The sequence below is a fragment of the Mustela lutreola genome, chromosome 12 (assembly GCF_030435805.1).
Source record: "Mustela lutreola isolate mMusLut2 chromosome 12, mMusLut2.pri, whole genome shotgun sequence".
Taxonomy (NCBI): Eukaryota; Metazoa; Chordata; class Mammalia; order Carnivora; family Mustelidae; genus Mustela; species Mustela lutreola.
The window spans coordinates 20492726-20514008 of NC_081301.1; the positions used below are offsets into that span (position 1 = coordinate 20492726).

At 43.6% G+C, this 21283-nt stretch overlaps 1 protein-coding gene across 1 annotated transcript in view; it reads right to left on the reverse strand.

Annotated features, from left to right (window-relative positions):
- The window catches only part of SNX30 (sorting nexin family member 30), a 110077-nt gene that overhangs the window by 59984 nt on the left and 28810 nt on the right, over positions 1-21283 (reverse strand). Inside the window, exon 2 of the mRNA XM_059142953.1 lies at positions 902-1093. Within this exon, the coding sequence (XP_058998936.1) occupies positions 902-1093 (192 nt within the window). The remainder of the gene's footprint in view (positions 1-901; positions 1094-21283) is intronic.

A 21283-nucleotide genomic window follows, 5' to 3' on the forward strand; every position in this document is an offset into this window, starting at 1 on the left:
CTTTAAAAAAAGGGGCACCTGGGTGGCTCAGTGGGTTAAAGCCTCTGCCTTCAGCTCAGGTCATGATCCCAGGGTCCTGGGATCGAGCCCCACATCGGGCTCTCTGCTCAGCAGGGAGTCTGCTTCCTCTTCTCTCTCTGCCTGCCTCTCTGCCTACTTGTGATCTCTGTCTGTCAAATAAATAAAATCTTTTTTTAAAAAAATCTTTTTAAAAAAACCTTTAAAAAATGGAATTAGGTTTAAGAGTATGGGTTTGAAAATAAAAATGTTGAATTGACAGTCCTAAATATTAAGATTAGAATCCTGGTTACCAACTCTGTAACCATGAGCAATTTACTTAAAGTTTCTGCTTCAGTTTCCTCGTCTCTAAAATTGTAACTACAAGGTTACAATTGAGGGTCACTGTGAACATTAAGCCAGTCAATCTCAGCCCCCTGCCCACTACCCACCCGCATGGCCCATAGCAGAAAGGCAACCAATCTTCATTCCCATCCTTCTCTTACACCCCTCCCACTATGATCCACTCCAATTACACCAAATTACAACCATGGTCCCACCAGACATTTAGGATGATACAAAGATTCATTCATAAATTTCAATAATAAAGTGATACTAACAGCCTAAAAAAGTATCATGACCAAAAATAAGTGAAGGTAGCAGGATTAAATGCTCTACTTGAAAGACTATAGTCACAACTTCTCTGTCATTTCAAAGCAAAAAATTCACATCAAATCCTTTTCATCTGAATACATTTGATCTCTCAAAAAGCCACACCCACCATTGGAAGGAAAGTGAACACAGTCCTACAAAGGGAGGGAGAAAGGAAGGCAGGAATCATGACAGCAGGTCTCCAGTTCACCAAGACCATTCCACAGGGGCAGAAGATAATGAAGGGACCTACTTTGGTGGTGATCCTATAAGTAATGTAGGTCTCCATCGTACAGACATGCTTCTTGGGATCATCAACGGTGACAAAGAGATCTCTGGTCTCACCATCGATGTCATCATCAAGCTGAAGTCTGTTGAGAAGGGAAGACGAAGAAGCGGGACTCGAAGTACCTGCAGGAGTGCCACCATTGGGCAAAATGAGATCCTGAAAGAAGAGAGTCACCTTACAATTAAATGAAAACACATTATCGGGAGAACATCAGCAAAACATCAGCTCATGTAGCCAAACCAAGAAACACCTCTACATACAAAAGGCAACATCCAAAGAAATTGAGCCTCTCCTCACTAAGTGTTTCTTGCATGAACAGGTCTTCTGGGACCGAGGGAAACAAACTCTGGGAGTTTGCCGACCTATCTTCCAGCGAGCACTGGAGGAACCCCAGCCCAGGGACACAGGACCTACCAGCCCCCGCCATCGTCAGACTTTGCCAGGAGCACACCACAAGGGCATCCTTTCTCACCCTTTCTCAAGACCACCACCTGGACCCAGGGAAACAGTAACAGATGTGAACCCTCTTAAATACTCGGCACATTTAAAAATTCAATCAACCATCACCAAGAGACAAGTAAACATTACATGCCTCCTGAAAGAAGTTTATGCCACCACCTAAAAAGCATGCCTGCCAACAACTGGATCTGAATCCTGAACAAATCTCTATGATCCAATACCACAGTCATAGGAAATACAGAGGAGGGAGGGAGATGTTAGACCACACTATAAGGGTGCAAATGGCAGAAGCCACACTGTGTGAAATTAAAGAGAACCACAGACCCAGTTTCTTCAATAAGTGAAATGCAAGGAGAGGAAAAAAAAAAAAAATGGAGGAGCACCTAGAGATGCTATGCAATTCGGGGGATCTATCAACGACTGTAGTGGATCCCAATTAAAACAAAGTGTTAACAGGTTTTGTGATATTCAGGGAAATGTGAATATTGATCAGTTATTTGAGGATATTAAGGAATTATCAGGCATGATAACAGAAGTACAATGGTTTTACAAAGCCTTCATCTTTTTGGAATATATGCTAAAATATTCATGGATGAAATGATAGGACGTGTGGTATTTGCTTCAAAACAATGAAGGATAGGTAAACAGGGATATAAATGATACAAAATATGCCTCAAAGTTGATTACTACTGAAGCTGGGACTTGCAGGTTCACGACACAGTTCCCTCCTCTTTCGTATATGTGTAAATCTGTCCGCAATATAAAAACTTTAAAAGGCGGGGGGCGGGGGTATAAATGCCAGAAGAAAAAGAGAAGGAACATTTTTTTAAATTATGGAGCTCTTTCTGTCTAGGCCATTGGAGGAAGGCACTTGATTAAGTTATGTTCCTATAATATCCAAAAAAGGTTCAGTCTCATGTGTTTTGGGTTTTAGGTTTAGTAATAGACAAAGCCTTGTCTAGCAGTAGATGTGAATGCATCTGAATGTCACCATAGATTCATCAGGAGGCAAAGACAGGAATAAGGCAAGAAAGTGACACGACACCACGGAAGAGGACTTGGAAACATTCTTGACCTGTTGGTCAGTGGATCACAGGTTGGGGGCAGGGAGATGCTTTCCTTGAATTCTCTCTTCTTGTATGTAGGTTGTATTTGACTTAGCCCTCAGATAAGGGAACACAGAGGAAACGAGAGGTCAACCAGCAGTCCCATCCACGAGCTCTATGATCGTGGGACATCTGGGAAAAGGGCAGTGACAAGGCAGCGGGAAGTACGGGCTGGAGTCAAGTGCAATGTCACCCAACTTGGTGGATGATGCTAAGTAAACAGATAAGGCACCTTCCTTTGTTTCCATTTCTACTGACTAGAGAATTTAATAATATACGTATTTATACAACATCAAAAATATTTCTGTAATTACTGAACAGATACCATTTTCACAGAAGATACTTGCGGGACTAGACCCCACTCCCCACCTCTCCTCAGCCCAGGAGCTTGCCAAAGCCCATGGCAGCAGCTCTCGGTGTGGACACGACTGCGGAGTCAAGCAGCTGCTGATCTGACCGCTCTGTCGGCAGAGAGACACCACCAGGCGCGCACAGTCCCTACCCCCGTGTCTGCAGATCCGAAAAGGACCTCTTCTCTGGAACTCTGTGATAACCATCATATCTCCTTGTTTCAGTAAGTAATACTGAAGCACTGACCTCGGGGGCAAGGCACCACAGGAGGAACCGCAGGGCCCCCCTTGCTGACATTTCATCAACACCCGCCACAGAGAGACTCCAGCGATGGCAGCACCTCGCACAAGAGAAAGAAAGAACTCAGAATCTTTAGTCAGATAAGCCACCATGGGCTCTGACAGCAGCTTTCCTCCATCTGGCCTCAAAGGATCCTACCAGCCTTGCTTCTCACGGCTTCAGTTCCAGAACCCACCACGCCGTTTCGGGCCCCTCACCGCTGCTGGCGAAATCACACCTCTTGCTTACGTGGAGGTCTCCAAGCATCTCACGGGCATCTTTCAAATGCCCCCCCCCTCGGAATATGGGTCTTTCCTTCATCTGCCCCCTGACAGAATTAGTCAATCTTCTCAAAACTTTGAAGATACTTCCCCGAAGCAGCTTTCACAGTTTTAAATCATTTATTTACATATGTAACATCCACAAACGCCGCTGAGTCCCCAACAACTATGACTGCTATGACTGTGCCTTGTTTACCTGTGTGGGTGGCTGGGTGGGTGTGCACCTGTCTGTGTGTGCCGTCTGTCTCTGCAGGTCTCCCTGTGAATCCAAGCCAACTCGCCTGACCTTTGCTCTGGGGCCTTCTGCCAACAACTTTCCAAAAACAGCTCACACAAAGGTCGGAGATGTCTCTGCCAGACAGTGGGAAGTTAGCTTGTTCTCAAGTCAGTTCACGGGAGGTGAGGAGATGGGGGAGGGGAGGGAGGGTCAGTCAAACAGATCTTACCACACTGAGGATTCTTTCCTCCTAGGACTGTGTGACCAGGCAAACATTCACACCCTTACTATTGGGTGTTTCATGGGCCAACATATAAGCATGTACAAATAGCCAATGACCTACAAATGTCTACAATTTCCTAAAACTGGACCCTGCCAGCCGGGCTTTCCATGGCACAAGTGTACACAACGCTTCCACGTTCTCATTTCTTCACAGCTCATACAGCTCATGATGTTAGCAAGACACATAACGTCTCTACGGAGAAGGAGGCAGACCAGAAGGTCAGGTATCGTGTTCCAGTGAAGCTTGGCATCGTTATGCTAAGAACTGAACCCAGGTTTCTAGCGCCGGGTTCAGGTTCTTAGCAAGCTGAATGCCTTCAGTGTGGCTTTTCCGACCCAATAGCGCCCCATATCTCCAATATCTGGCCATAAATCCTTCTGGGTAAATATGAAGCTTCTGATTTTAAAGCCAATCAGGGAAAGCTAACATTTCCCTGAGGATCTTAATACAAGTTATGCCCGCAAGTGACTTCCCCCTCAAGATACAGGCCCCATGAGAAGGAAACATGGAGGGAAAATAGGAGAAACATAGGAGGAAAAGGACAGGGGTCTGAGTCCTCTAGCAGCAGGTGTGCTAAACGAAGAGACCTAAGTTCTTGAGCAGGTACTGTGGAAAGGCAGCACCTTTCTGACCAGCATGAATCACAGGATGTAAGAACCGAGAATCCTTGGTGCAACACAAAAGCCTCCTGCTTCATTTTCGCTGCCCTACAGTCAGACTTCCACCCTGCAGCCAGAGAGCTCTTTGAAAAATCAAAGCATGCCACTCCCCTGCTCAAAACTCTCAAAGACAACCAATCACATTCGGAATGAAACCCAAACTCCCTCCCAAAACCCAAGAGGGCCAACGGGGCCTCATATTCTCCCTGACCTCATCACTGCCATTCTCCCCTAGCTCATCCCGCTCCGGATACAGGGCTTGGCCCTTTTAGACCTCAGGGCTCCCCTGTTTGCTGCCACTCTCCCTGGATCACTCCTCTCCCCCCACATTCCCATGTGATTAGCTTCTCTTTTCAAACAGGTTCTGTTCAAATGACACGGACTCAGGGAGGCCTTCTCAGCCCACAAAACCGAAAACTATCTCTGCACCCCTCTATCACTTTCCAGTCCTTTCCCTGACTTTATGTTAGTCACAGACTATCATTATCTAAAAACTTATTATGTGTTGACTGACGGTCGGACAAGAGCAGACTTTCATCTCATTCACTCCTTGATTCACTGGCCCATCGTAGGTACTCAGGAAGTACCTGATGAATTACCGAGTCTTAGAAATGATCCAGCTCAACCCCTTGCCAATAGAAGGGACCCAGTAACTGTCTGCTGAAGGACAAGGAAACTGAGCCTAGCAACGACTAGGCAGTTCTGAAGCCCAGTTCCACTATTTACAAGTAGTGTGACTTCTGCAAGCTTCTTAATCTCTCCATGCCCTAGTTTCCTCATTTACAAAATGGATATAATAGGATTGAGTTAGTTAGGGTATGGAAGCAGTTGGAACAGTGCCTGGAACAGAGTGTGTGCTACACCACTAACATACTTAAAAAAAAAAAAAAAAAAAAAAAGTGAGATCAACCTTTCTTCAAGTATGCATCCCCCTAGAGTCCATGCAGCTGGTTCAGAGTAGACACTTAATAAATGCTGCTGAAAAAAAAAACTGTATCAAGAGTCATAGCTGGCGAGGCACCTGGGTGGCTCAGTGGGTTAAGCCTCTGCTCAGGTCATGATCTCAGGGTCCTGGAATTGAGCCCCACATCGGGCTCTCTGCTCAGCAGGGAGCCTGCTTCCTCCTCTCTCTCTGCCTGCCTCTCCGCCTACTTATGATCTCTGTCAAATAAATAAATAAATAAAATCTTAAAAAAAAAGAAAGTCATAGTTGGTGCCTCACATACACTTTCCTTAATGACTTCACAGTAGCTACAGTACCCCTTGAGGAAATTACAACTACATAGTTGACAAATAAATGAAAAGTCCTCATTGCTCCAAAATATCAATTCTCACTTAAGCAGGTTTCAGTTATAAGTGAATTTCTTTCCCCCCTCTACCCCTTTCTACTTAGGAAGGGAAACACATACATAAGGTGCTTCAGAAACCCCGCTGGTTCAAAGAATGTCAGTTATAAGATCTACCATTGTAGTCAGCCAGTCATGAGATAGATTAGTAAATTAACATAAGTCAATGGCAAAACTATATTACATTAAACATAGGGTTTATGGAAAGAAAGTGGTATACATTAGGAGCCAGTATGGTCAAGAAACCTACTCTTAACTCTACAGAAAACAAACTGATGGTCACCGGAGGGGAGGTGGGTGGGGGATGGGCAAAACAGGTGATGGGGATTAAGGAGGGCACTTGTGATGAGCACAGGGTGACTAAAATAAAAACTTAAAAAAAAAAGTCATGCTTAAGTACTCTAACTTCTCTTTTTTATAATATTAGAGGAATGTGGGCAACATGATGATCTAGTTTCACAAGAGCTTGACATAAAAGACGTCCTCAAACTGAAGGGGAGGAAGCACGTATGGTACCTGACTTGTCTCCATTTCCTGTCTCCCACCCCACCGCCCCGCCAAGCACACAGGAGATGCTTGAAGAATGAATACGTCCTATACAAACTGAACAGAACACTCTTGACTATTGACTTTGCTGTAAAGCTGAACTTAAGCCCACTTTAGAGAACACAGTCAAAGGGAAAATCCTGAAATGTTCCGTTCAAAGATGCTCATAACAGAGCAAAGAATGCAGAGTAAACCCTGGAAAAATCCCAAGGGCTCAATAACCAGGAAATGATCGTGTTTACATTCATAGGAATGTTACACGCTCATTTAAACATTACAAATCTAGACTCCTAGATAAACTCCATGAGCTGGCCACATGCACTTTTGCTTCCTCCCTCTTTCCATTCTCCAGATACTAACTTAACAACCCAAAGAATGAAAAAGAGAGAGCAGTGGGGGGGGGGGGGGGGGCAAAGCAGTGTCTGAAATCGGACCAGACTGGAAACCAGGCAAGAATGCCATCCAAATGCCAAAACTTCCAAAAGTTTTCTACTGGATCTAATTGGGACACAACTGAGGAAAGAACTAGGAGGTATCTTTTAACCCATGTCCCTGAAGTCACTTAAGGTTATCAAGGTTACCGAAGAAGCAGAAAACGCCCTGAAGCCCTCACCTATACTCTAACTTGAAAGTGCTTCTTCTGGGGGGATGGGTAAGTGAAGGGTCAGCAGTGGGGCAGAGAAGGACTACCAGTGTGGCTGGCTGCTGCGGGCAAGGAGAAGCCCTGCACAGGCAGAGAGTCCACATGAGGACCACCAGTAGAGCGAGGCCTACCTTCACAGGTTCCTCTTTCCATGAAGGGGAGAGACGCAAATGCAAGTCAAAGGTCAGAGGAACATGAAGGCAGCTGGAGAGCTGCCCTGGGAGAGTCCACCAAGCACACGGCAGGCAAGACTACGAACTGAAGGAGACAGGCTCTCCTGAGATGGGGAGAACACCGGAAACAAGAAGGAAGCCACGCTCCACTCCATGCAGACCCAGAGAGAGAGGAAGCAAAAAGTCCAGAGCAACTAACCAGGATCCTGGCTTTTTTCCTTCTCTTTTCCCCACTGAGAGATCACTCAGTTTACCTGTCAGCTGATCACTTGACTCAACCTCAGATCCGAGAAGACCATTCTAACATCATGGAGAAAGAGAGGGGATCCAACGGTTCACTTGTTCTGATAGGAGGCAAACGGTAGGCCTGCATTACCTCATCAGACACAAAAAAACCTAAAAACACACCCAGCCTGTGTTAACTCACCATTCAGACCCAAGAAGACCAAAACACGAAGAAAGTAGCACAGTCGTCAGGAGCAGATAAATATATGTACTTGAAAAAGATTTATCCCACAAAATAGAGCCCTTTGGGCCACATCTACTTTGTGTTCCCATTTAAAAAAAAAAAAAAAAAAAAAAAAGGTCAAAACTAGAATAGGGAATAAAAAAGTTAAAAGTATAAATTGAAAATGGAAAAGAGTAAAAAGTAGAAGCTTCCTAAAAGACGAGTTAGATAAAGTAACTTAGGAAAGCTGATCAATACAGAAGGGACAGCTGGGGGGAGAGGGAGTAAACAATATTTAAATTTTACCTCTATGTATGGTTATAAACTATACAGACATGCCAAGAATAACTATGCCAATAACTTGGACGTCTATATGAGATAGAAGCCTTTCTAGGAAAATACATGGCCAAAACGAAATTTAGTTAAGGTAGAAAATCTAAATGAATAACCACAGAACTGTTGTCAGAGAACTTTTAGCAAAAAGTAAGCAAAGCCCCATGGTGGGTACAGCTGAGCTCCAGTGAAGCAAAGCCCCATGGTGGGTACAGCTGAGCTCCAGTGAACACCAAGGAGTAAGTGCGTCCAGTGAACACCAAGGACGTCCAGTGAACATCCTCTAAGACACATAAAAGACACACAAAAAATAGAGAAACCTTTTAAATCATTTTATGATAATGAACTATATCTGATATCCAAATATTAGAACAGAAAAGGAAATTAGATATAAGTGTAAACATTATCAATAAATAACAGCAATTGGTATATTAAAAGAATTTTTTAAAAGAAGAATACACCAGGATCAAGTCAAATATGTTCAAGGAAATCAAGAATAATTTAACATTAGGAAATGCATTAATGCAACTTATCACATTAAATGATTAATATAATCATTGTTGGATATAATCATGTCCTTGTACAACTACCAAAAGGCTTATTGGTATCATTCGTTGGTAATGAATTGGTATCAGCTGTTCCATTAAAATCCCTAAGTAATCGGGGCGCCTGGGTGGCTCAGTGGGTTAAGCCGCTGCCTTCGGCTCAGGTCATGATCTCAGGGTCCTGGGATCGAGTCCCGCATCGGGCTCTCTGCTCAGCAGGGAGCCTGCTTCCTTCTCTCTCTCTCTCTGCCTGCCTCTCAGTGTACTTGTGATTTCTCTCTGTCAAATAAATAAATAAAAATCTTTAAAAAAATCCCTAAGTAAGTGGCACCTGGGTGGCTCAGTCGTTAAGAGTCTGCCTTTGGCTCAGGTCATGATCCCAAGATCCTAGGATAAAGCCCTGCATCAGGCTCCCTGCTCAGCAGGAAGCCTGCTTCTCCCTTTCGTACTCCCCCTGCTTGTGTTTCCTCTCTCTGGCAGTCTCTCTCTGTCAAATAAATAAATAAAATCTTAAAAAAAAAATCTCTAAGTAAAATTAAGAAATAAAAGTAAAGCTCCTAAGGGGCCTGGGGGTGGCTCAGTTGGATGAGCATCTGACTATTGGTTTTGGCTCAGGTCATGATCTCAGGGTTATGAGATTGAGCCCTGCATGGGGCTTGGCTCCCAGAGCCTGGCTTGGCTCCCAGCATAGGGTCTGTGGGGGACCCACCCTCCCTTTCTCCCTTTCTCTCTCTCAAATAAATTATCTTTAACCTTTAAAAAGGTGTACCTGGGTGGCTCAGTGGGTTAAGCCTCTGCCTTTGGCTCAGGTCATGATCTCAGCATCCCAGGATCGAGCCCCGAATCAGGCTCTCTGCTCAGCGGGGAGCCTGCTTTCCTCCCCTCTCTCCCTGCCTCTCTGCCTACTTGTGATTTCTCTTTCTCTGTCAAATAAATAAAATCTTTTAAAAAAACCTTTTAAAAAAGTATAAAGTTCCTAAGAAATAAAACTTTTTTGCAGTTGCATTTCTACACACTAATAATGAAGTTTCAGAAAGAAAAATTAAGGAAACAATCTCATTTACAATTATACCAAAAATAATGAAATACCTAGGGATAAACTTAACCAAGGGGGTAAAAGATCTGTACTCTGAAAACTAGAAAACACTGATGAAAGAAATTGAAGATCGACACAGATGGAAAAATATTCCATGCTCATGAACTAGAAGAACAAATACTGTTAAAATGCCCATACGACCCAAACCAACCTATAGATTTAATAAAATTCCTAGAAAAATACCAACAGTATTTTTCAGAGAACTAGAACAAATAATACTAAAATTTGCATGGAACCACAAAGACCCCAAACAGCCAAATCTATCTTGAAGAACAAAGCTGGAGGTATCACGATCCCAGATTTCAAGATGTATGACAAAGCCATAGTTATCAAAGCAGTATGTTACTGGCACAAAAACAGATCACATCGGTGGATCAGAATAGACAGCCCAGAAATAAACCCATGATTATATGGTCAATTAATCTATGACCAGGGAGGCAAGAAAATGCAACAGGAAAAAGACAGTCTCTTCAACAAATGGTTTGGAAGAACTGGAGAGCTACATGCAAAAGAACAAAACTGGAACAATTTCTTATATAATACACAAAAATAAACTCAAGATGAATTTCCTAGAAGAATTTCCAAAACCATGAATTTCCTAGAAGAAAACATAGGCAGTAATCTCTTTAACATCAGTCATAGAAACATTTTTATAGAAAGGTCTCCTTTGGCAAGGGAAACAAAAGCAAAACTAAACTACTGGGACTACACCAAAATAAAAACACTTTGGCACAGCAAAAGAAACCATCAACAAAACAAAAAGATAGCCCATCAAATGGGAGAAGATAGTTGGAAAAGATATATCTGATAAGGGGTTAATATCCAAAATATACAAGGAACTTATACAAGTCAACACCAAATATAATAATAATAACAATAATCCAAAATAAAAATGGGCAGAACACATGAACAGACAGAAGACATACACATGGTCAGAAGACATACACATGGTCGACAGATGCGTGAAAAGATAATTCACCATCATTCATCATCACGGAAATGCAATTCAAAACCGTAATGAAAGAATCACTTTATACCTGTCAGAATGATTAAACTTGGGGTGCCTGGGTGGCTCAGTCAGTTGGGTATCTGCCCTTGGCTCAGGTTATAATCTCAGGGCTCCGTGCTCAGCTGGGAGCCTGCTTCTCCCTCCACCTCTACCTGCTGCTCTCCCTGCTTGTGCTCTCTGTCAAACAGATCAATAAAATCTTAAAAAAAAAAAAAAAAAGAAAGAGTGGCTAAACTAAAAAAACAAAAGAACCAACAAGTGTTGGCGAGGATGTGGAGAAAGGAACCCTGTGCACTGTTGATGGGAATGCAAATTGGCACAGCCACTGTGCAAAGTAGTACGGAGGGTCCCTCAAAATTAAAAATAGAATCACCATATGACCCAGTAATTGCACTACTGAATATTTACCCAAAGAGTATGAAAACACTAGTTCACAAAGTTATGTGCACCCCAATGTTTATAGCAGCATTATCTATAATAGCCCAGATACGGAAGCAACCCCAGGGTCCACCTATAGATGAATGGATACAGAAGATGTGGTAGACATATACAATGGAAATACTACTCAGCCATGAGAAAGAAAGAGATCTTGCCATCTACAACAACATGGATGGATTCAGAAGGTATAATGCTGAATGAAATAAGTCGGTCAGAAAAAGACAACTACCATATGGTTGCACTCCTATGTGGAATTTAAGAAACAAAACAAATGAGTAAATAAGAGGAGAGACACACAACAACCAGACTCTTTTTTTTTTTTTTTTTTTTGACAGAGGGAGAGATCACAAAGTAGGCAGAGCAGCAGGCAGAGAGAGAGAGGTGGGAAGCAGGCTCCCTGCTGAGCAGAGAGAGCCTGATGTGGGGCTCGATGCCAGGACCCTGAGATCATGACCTGAGCCGAAGGCAGAGGCTTTAACCCACTGAGCCACCCAGGCGCCCCAAAAACCAAACTCTTAATTACAGAGAACAAACTGATAGTTAGCAGAGGGAAAGGTGGGTGGGTGGGTGATACAGATGAAGGGGATCAAGAGTGCACTAATTGTGATGAGCACCAAGTAATCACTGTAGTGTACACCTGAAACTAACAGAACATTGTATGTTAACTTCACTGGAATTTTTTAAATTTTAAAAAAACCAATACGACTCCCATGGCAGACTTTTCCAGGAACCAGCCTAGATATGACGAGACTTCTGAAGCGAATGTGGGGGGAGAGGCACACAACACACAAGTAAAGTTCCTAAATATTTTAAAGGGTTTAAATCAGAAAACATCAACAGTGAACCTTGAAAACATTATGTGAAAGAAGTCAGGCAGCACAGACCACATGTATCATTCCATTCATAGGAAATGTCCAGAAAAGGCAAATCCAGAGACACAAAAGAGATTTTTGGTTGCCAGGGTCTTGAGGGAAGGGAGAACAGGGAGTGACTGCTCAAGGGGTATAGGGCTTCTTTCTGGGGGTAACAAAAATATTCTGGAATGAGATAGTAATGATGTGTACACAGTTATGTGAATATACTAAAACCACTCAACTGTATAGTTAAGATGTGTCTGAATAACTCTACAGGGGGGAAAAAGAAGATCAGTTTCTGTGGCTTACAGTTTTCTATAAAATGGTGATTTTTAGGATAAGTGAATTAGATCGCAATAGTTTTGTTTTGTTTTGTTTTTTTGAAAAGCAGCAAACAATGTGACACAGTAAATTCAGAAACAAGATCCTGATACCTAATATCACCCCATCATTCAGACTGTGGAAGACTCCAGCTAATGCAAAGACACACATACAGCAGCACTCCCAGCACTGACATACTCAAGAACACTTGAAAAACACAGTGATGCACCACATCACTCCCTGGAGAGAGAGGTCAGTTTCCCTAATTATCCCCCCAAGTTATCTAAAATTGAAATACACATAATAGGGAGAAAATGTATCAGTCTGAACCGATGCAACTAAATAATGCTCAGTGACCAAGGAAAGGACACAAACTATATGGGGGATGGCATTATCATTTGCAGTTGTTAACTTCCTTCCTTTAAGAGGATTATACATTCTTACTATTGCCAAGTGACCATGCACAGGGGGGCACACCCCCCACCCCTCCGCCTTTTGGCTGGGCAATGTGACTTGCTCCACCCAATGGCATGCGAGTGAATATGACACACACACCAGATGGGAGCAGACACTGCAACCTTGTCACCAGCTCTCCTGTTCCAACGGGGGCTGTCCCAAGGGGGGCTGTGCCTTCAGAATGGAATCCTGGTGGACAAGAGCTGTAGCAACTGACTCACAGCCACTGGCACATACCGTGACCTAGAAATTAATTCCGTTGCAAACCTTTGAATTTTCAGAGCTATTATCACACAAAGGCTGACTAAGACATGTAATTATAAAAATGTCTACATAATTTTTTACATCTAGATAGGAAACAGTGATATCAACAATAGAAAACTTTAAGCCACAGAAATTGATTTTTTTTCCCCCTGTAGAGTTATTCAAACACATCTTAACTCTATTTCCTGAGTCCCAGGACCCTATTTGCTTATGAGCAGGAAGGCTCAATCCTCCTTCCCTCCTCTCTTGGCCCTGGGATCCCTATCACAAATATTGTCCCAAGCCTCCAAGGTTGCCTGCACAAGTATCTCCAAGCTCCCAAGGTCCACCAGCCCATGGTTTCTAGGTTAACATCCTCTCTGAACTTCTTACCTTTTCCTACACTGGATTCTGGACCATTTCTTATGAGGTAAAGAAACCATCTGTTTCAAAGCTTTATTTGTAGACTAACAAAGTTGTTTAGAAACTGAAAATATTTCCCTAGATTTTCTATTGGAAAACCTGTCCTTCAAGTAATATCCCCCTACGGACTTGATGCAAAAGAAGACCTCATCAGAGCACAAATAAAGTCAAAATGAAGGAGCCCAAGTTCACATTCTTTGGCTAAGATCCCAATGTCTATTACTGGCTTTTTCTAAGACTCTCCAGACTAGCAATCACCTCACCAGACATTCTTGTGATTCTTGGGAGCAAAGATTTTTCTCCCATTCTCAAATGAATTTAAATGGGATCCTGTTCTCAGGATGATACTCTGTTTGAACCACATACTGAGCCCCTAATACACATTAGCCCCACGTGCTAATGTGGAGCTACTGAACAGAACAGAGCTACCAAACAAAGTGCTACCAAACACTTGAAAATCGCGTTTAAGAGACTCCGTCTAGCTGGGCATATAGGCACGAAAACCTCTACGGGGCAAGGCAATATGAGTTGTAACAGAATTCCACGCAGAAGGAAGGAGGGGAGCAAAGGATGCTGGGACAACTTAAGAAGAATGACTGAATTTGCTAACAGGAGAAACAAGGCTGTGGGACAGCCTGGCATGTAAAGGAGGAGAGGTATTTTCAAAAACTTGTCCCTAACTGAATGATTCCTAAGACTCACAACACAAAGGTTCTGCCTCTATGGCTACTCAGGTCTGTGCAGGCCATCTGGAGGATTCAAAAGTTCAGGGAGACAGCTGTCTAAAACACAGATTAAACCTCCCCAAAAAGCACATATTCAAAGAAAATGTGACCCTACCTAAAAACTTACTCTTTTTTTGCCTCCCGCCCCCGACCCACTGTGTCGATTGAAAACTAAATAAAGGCATTCCTCCACTGATATTTCTGCACCAAAATCACACGAGGGTCTGGGGCATAAAGTCTCTGAGATCACCCGAGTTGTCTGTGTCAGAAAGAAGGCTTAGAAGTGGCATGCATGGTCACTTAAGTGGAAACGTGCGGAATTCAGGTCTTTGGTTTCCATTCTAAAGCCGTGTTACATAACCTCGGCGCTCCTCCTTGTGCATCCCATAAGAAGGTAAGTGATGGAGAAGACAAGCAGAAAAAAAGACCAGTTGAGAGAAAGCTTATATTGTGATTGGTAATCAACAGAGGATAAGTGAAGTTTCATAAAGATCATGAAGTTAACCTGAGGACTCTCTACCGCAGGTCCTCCTCTCTATGCTCTTCCTACCCTAACCCACTCCACCCACTCTGATCTGTAACAGAAGAGGCAAAGAAGGGAGATGTAGGCCTAGAGTCCAAATGACTCGCTTGAATTCTGCCTTTGCGCTTCTCCAGGCCTGGGGTTAGGCACCCAATCTCTCTGAGCCTCCATTTTCCCATCTAGGACATGGAGGGCATATAGATGAAAAAAAACACATAATGTGTCTAGTACAATCCCTTAATAAATGTTAGTTCTTTCCCACCCTTCACCTAACACCTCCTAACTGTACCATTCATTCATTTTAAAACCTAGTTCTAAGGGCACCTGGCTGGCTCAGTCGGTAGAGCATTGCAACTCTCCATCTGAAGGTTCTGGGATGGAATCCCACATTTGATGTAGAGATTACTTAAAAATAAAATCTTAAAATCAATGCACAAAAATCATTTGCATTTCTATACACCAACAGCAAGAGAGAAGAAAGAGAAATTAAGGAGTCGATCCCATTTATAACTGCACCCAAACCCGTAAGATACCTAGGAATTAACCTAACCAAAGAATCTGTACTCCAGAAAACTATAAAGTACTCATGAAAGAAATTGAGGAAGACACAAAGAAATGGAAAAATATTCCATGCTCATGGATTGGAAGAACAACTGTTGTGAAAGTGTCTATGCTACTTAAATCAATCTACACATCTAATGTAATCCCTATCAAAATACCATCAGTGTTTTTCAAAAAAATGAACAAATAATCCTAAAATTTATATGGAACCAGAAAAGACCCCAAATAGTCAGAGGAATGTTGAAAAAGAAAACCAAAGCTGGTGGCATCATAATTCCAGACTTCAAGCTCTATTAGAAAGCTATATTCATTAAGACAGTATGACACTGGCACAAAAACAGACACAGAGATCAGTGGAACAGAATAGAGAGCCCAGAAATAGACCCTCAACTCTATGGTCAACTAATCTTCTACAAAGTAGGAAAGAATGTCCAATGGAAAAAAAGACAGTCTATTCAACAAATGGTGATGGGAAAACTGGACAGCCACATGCAGAAGAATGAAACTAGACCATTTCCTTATACCACACACAAAAATAGACTCAAAATGAATGAAAGACCTCAATGTGAGGCAGGAATCCACCAAAATCCTTGAGGAGAACACAGGAGCAACCTCTTCAACCTCAACTGCAGCAACTTCTTCCTAGAAACATTGCCAAAGGCAAGGGAAGCAAAGGCAAAAATGAACTACTGGGACTTCATCAAAATAAGAAGCTTTTGTACAGCAAACGAAACAGTCAGCAAAACCAAAATACAACTGACAGAATGGGAGAAGATATTTGCAAATGACATATCAGATAAAGGGCTAGTATCCAAAATCTATAAAGAACTTATCAAACTCAACACCCAAAGAACAAATAATCCATTCAAGAAATGGGCAGAGGACATAAACAGACATTTCTGCAAAGAAGACATCCAGACAGCCAATAGACACATGAAAAAGTGCCCAATATCATACAGCATCAGGGAAATACAAATCAAAACCACAATGAGATATCACCTCACACCAGTAAGAATGGCTAAAATAAACAAGTCAGGAAATAACAGATGTTGGCGAGGATGCAGAGAAAGGGGAACCCTCCTACACTGTTGGTGGGAATGCAAGCTGGTGCAGTCGCTCTGGAAAACAGCATGGAGGTTCCTCAAAAAGTTGAAAATAGAGCTACCTATGAACTAGCAATCACACTACTGGGTATTTACCCTAAAGATACAAATGTAGTAATCTAAAGGGGCATGTGCACCTGAATGTTTATAGCAGCAATGTCCACAATACCCAAACTATGGAAAAACCTAGATGTCCATCAACAGATGGATGGATAAAGAAGATGTGGTATATATACACAATGGAATACTATGCAGCCATCAAAAAACGAAATCTTGCCATTTGCAATGATGTGGATGGAACGAGAGAGTATTATGCTAAGCAAAATAAGTCAATCAGAGAAAGACAATTATCATATGATCTCTCTGATATGAGGAATTTGAGGGGGGATGGGGGTAAGTAGGCAAAAAATGAAACAAGATGGGATTGGGAGGGAGACAATATTAAGAGACTCAATCTCTGGAAACAAACTTATGGTTACTGGGGGGTCATGGGGGAGGGATAGGGTGGCTGGGTGAAGGACATTGGGGAGGGAATGTGCTATGGTGAGTGCTGTGAATTATGTAAGACTGATGATTCACAGACCTGTCCCCCTGGGGCAAATAATATATGTTAATTTTAATTAATTAATTAATTAAATAAAATAAAATCTTAAAAAAAGAAAAGCCTGGTTCTAATTTCCATGGTCTTGTGCACCATCTGACACAATACTGTGTATATGGAATGCACTCCATATTCAATAAAACAAGTTAAATTTTAAAGAAGGGGCATTTCTGGTTTTCGGAACAAGGAACTGGAGGAAACAGTATACTATACAAAGATGGATATTTACTAGGGGACCAAATACGTGTTGATGAAACACCATCCCCGAGCAAAGATTTCCAAGGGCAACAACCTTTAAATGAGGAAAGAACAAGGCAGGACTCAACCACCAACAGCAAGTGCCAAGGGGCTATGTGGGGTCCGTGCCGGCAGCCCACAGCATTCGGCTGTGCTTAAGAAGCCTTGTTCCTTGAGGCATCTGGCTGGCTCAGTCGGTGGGGCATGCAACTCTTGATCTTTGGGTTGTAGAATGGGTACAGAGATCACTTAAATAATAAAAATGTGGGCAACCCTCTCGGGTCCCCTCCATCTGTGAGAGCTGTACACTATCGCACAATCAACTTTGTTTTGCTGCCTGCCAAAAAAAAAATAATAAAAAGACTTTTTTTTTAAAAAGTCTTTAGCAGCACCTCAGGAACATAGTCAGTTAAGCATCCAACTCTTGATTTTGGCTCAGGTCATGATCTCAGGGTCATGAGATCAAGCCCCATATTGGGCTTCGCACTGAGCACAGAGCCTGCCTGAGGTTCTCTCTTCCCCTCCCTCAGCCCCTCTCTACCCCCGTTCTCTCCCCCAACGCCAATCAATCAATCAATCAATCAATAAATTCATTCTACTTAAAAAAAAAAAACTTGCACATTTAATAAGACTAAAGGTATCCTGCTTCAAAAATTAAAGTTTGCTATTCCTCTGTAACAGGGACTCTTTCTCAGGAAACCACGAGACCCACGTGCCAAAAATCATGTGCAAATTTTGTGTGTGCACATAGGAATTTGAATCTTCCTTCAGAGAGAACCTACCATTTTTAGAGTCCCCAAAATACCCAAGGGGAAATAAGTTAAGCACTATAGATTCTAAACTTGCCAAATTAGAAAGAGGAAACAGAAGTACATTTCAACTTCCATGAGCTCCCCAAGTTCAAACCATCCTCTTACAGAGCACCCCCACAGGCCATGATGTGTGACACATATACCCTCTGTTTGAGGGTTGAGATGTCCTTAAACCTTCAACCCAAACCTAAAACAAACCCAAGATGAGGAAATTCGTTAAATTAGGAAGAAAAATGTGACCATATTCAAAGAGGTCACACTTGCTCAAAAAAACTTTCTCCTTGGGGGAGCCTGGGTGGCTCAGTCATTAGGCATCTCCCTTTGGCTCAGGTCATGTTCCCAGGGTCCGGGGATCAAGCCCCATATCGGGCCCCTTGCTCAGCGGGAAGCCTGCTTCTTCCTCTCTCGCTCCCCCTGCTTGCATCCCCTCTCTCGCTGTCTCTCTCTGTCCATGTCAAATAAATAAATAAGAGTTTCTCCTTGTAAGGGATGCATAGACAGTATTCTGTCAATACTACTCTTGGTTCAGGAATCTGTACCTTATCACAAAGGAGCTAAAAATGTTTTTCCTCCCTTCCCCCACAAAAAAAATTTTTCTGTAGAACTCTCCAAAACCTGAGATGAGGCTCCCCCCACCCCCAGCATCGTTTTGAGAAGGGCACAGTGTACCCAGCTCTCACCCCACAGTGCAGATGCATTTCCAGGCTTGAGGGCCACCTGGCTACTGGGTTGCTCCAGAGCTGATTCCCACATTTCCACTGACGTAACTCAGACTGGATGTGGGGGATTTTATTCCCAAGGTTAATGGACTCACTGGCAAAGAAAAAAGCACTACACAACCGAGATTCTGACCATAGTCTCAACAGTAAAAGAAAAAGCAGGAATAGGACCTCCTAATCCAAAGCAGGTCAAAAGAGTTTTGCAACTAAGTAACCAGGCGAGAAAAGTAGGAAGAAAAGACAGCAAGGAGGGACACAGGAGAAAAGAGCTCTGACACCAGTCAGTCTGGCCCTCCAGACATTCTGAGCTCAGAGGCAGACATGAGCCCTGTGAATAAAGCCAAGTGGAGGGATTTCAGACCAGGTTCAGGCAGCGGAGGGACAGACAGAGGAAGGGAAAAAGTCAAGGAATGAGTGAGGAAAAAATCTTACAACCTTACCCATCTGTCAACAAGAAGGAGGCATCCCCATGGCAGGCGCTGCAGCGGCTATGGGATATGGGCCTGCATGGGGAGACACGGAGGCTTGTCTTGAAGCAGCCCACATACAAGAGATCGATAAATCTTTCTTATCGTGAAATTTACGCTTCACATATGCTAGAGAAGAACACCCACTGTCCAAAGTGAAGAACATTACGCTGTTGTTGTTGTTGTTGTTGTTGTTAAGGTTGCCAGGGGATGCTCACAGACCAAGGGAGGGCTCCCCTATCTTCAAAGCCACTCCTAGGAATAGCTGCTGTTTGACAAAACTTAGCTAAAGATTATATTCCTCTTACATACATAATTAAATTTTTTTTTAAGATTTTATTTTTTTGAAAGACAGAGATCACAAGTAGGCAGAGAAGCAGGCAGAGAGAGAGGAGGAAGCAGGCTCCCTGCTGAGCAGAGAGCCCGATGTGGGGCTCGATCCCAGAACCCTGGGATCATGACCTGAGCCGAAGGCAGAGGCTTTAACCCACTGAGGCACCCAGGCGCCTCCATAATTAAATGTTTTAAGCGGCTTTCTTCAAGTAGTAAAAAACACGTGCTTGTCTCTATGAGATGGCAGGATGAACGGGACTAAATAATTATCACTTTCTATTTTTTCTATAGACCAAAAGAGAGATGTTTTCCAACACACAGGAGAGTTAAGTAGCCTAATTACCAGGGTACTATCCTCCTCCAAACCATGAATTAGAGGATGTAGAAAGAAAAATCCACTCATTCATGTATCTGTCCCAACAAACACGGAGCTCCTGCTGAGTGCCAGGTACGATCCCAGATGCGGGGGAAAGCGAGCCGGCAAGAGCCGACTTGAGGGATCGAGTGTTAGGGTGGAGTATGGGGTGTGGCACAGACCCAGGACAAATAGTAACATGATATAATGTGCAAAACACATGACAGAGCAGAAACCTGCAGTGCCTGAGTCCCAGGGAAAGCGAGAGTAACTGCCCGCTGAGGAAGGCTCCAGAGAGGATGGTCAGACGGGTTTTGTAGGACAGCAGGGCGCCTGGCTTGAAACTCCAGTTCTCCTATATGGTTGCAAGGAAACCGGTTAAATTCACCCCCGGCATGCAATGGAAAACCAAGGACCACCCGTCCAGGTGTGGTCCAGGCTGTACGGAGAATACTGGGCATGGCTGTATAAACAGTGAGGAAGAGCCACTTAACGGAAGAGAAACACCTTCTGGCGTGGAACGCTGCGTCAGCAACCCTGCCCCGGGCTGAGGTGCACAGACACAGCTGCAGACCCTCCTCGTGGACAGGATGTGGACGTGAGCCATCTGGGGGAGCTGTAGGCAGGAACCAGGGCCTGGAGGGCAGACTGGCCCCAGACTCTGCGGGATCTTGAATCACACACTTAAGAATCTGAGGCGGTGGGGCGCCTGAGTGGCTCAGTGGTTTGGGCTGCTGCCTTCGGCTCGGGTCATGATCTCAGGGTCCTGGGATCGAGCCCCGCATTGGGCTCCCTGCTCCGCAGGAAGCCTGCTTCCCTCTCTCTCTCTCTCTGCCTGCCTCTCTGCCTACTTGTGATCTCTGTCTGTCAAATAAATAAATAAAATCTTAAAAAAAAAAAAAAAAAGAATCTGAGGGGAACCCCGTGGGCAGTGCCTAAGCTTTTAAGCAGGAAAGTGGCAATCAAGTGTTAAGTTTCACCAAAAAAGACCTCAGAAGAAGCACACGGAATAAATAAGGAGGGCAAGAAATAACAAACAGGGAGGAATCAGTTCGGAGGCTACTGTAATCGTCCAGACACACTCTCCCTTCCAAATGGGACCTGAACCAGGTGGTAGATGCCTGGGAAAGGAAAGGGAAGCACAGATGACAAGTGTCACCAACACTAAGGTCAGAGACATTCTGAGGAATGCTTCCTAGGCAGAAAATAACAGTGTGGCCACACCGGGTCATGTTTCAAACACAGGCAAATTACAGGGTATTAGAAATTGCTGCAGGGGCGCCTGGGTGGCTCAGTGGGTTAAGCCGCTGCCTTCGGCTCGGGTCATGATCTCAGAGTTCCGGGATCGAGCCCTGCATCGGGCTCTCTGCTCAGCGGGGAGCCTGCTTCTTCCCCTCTCTC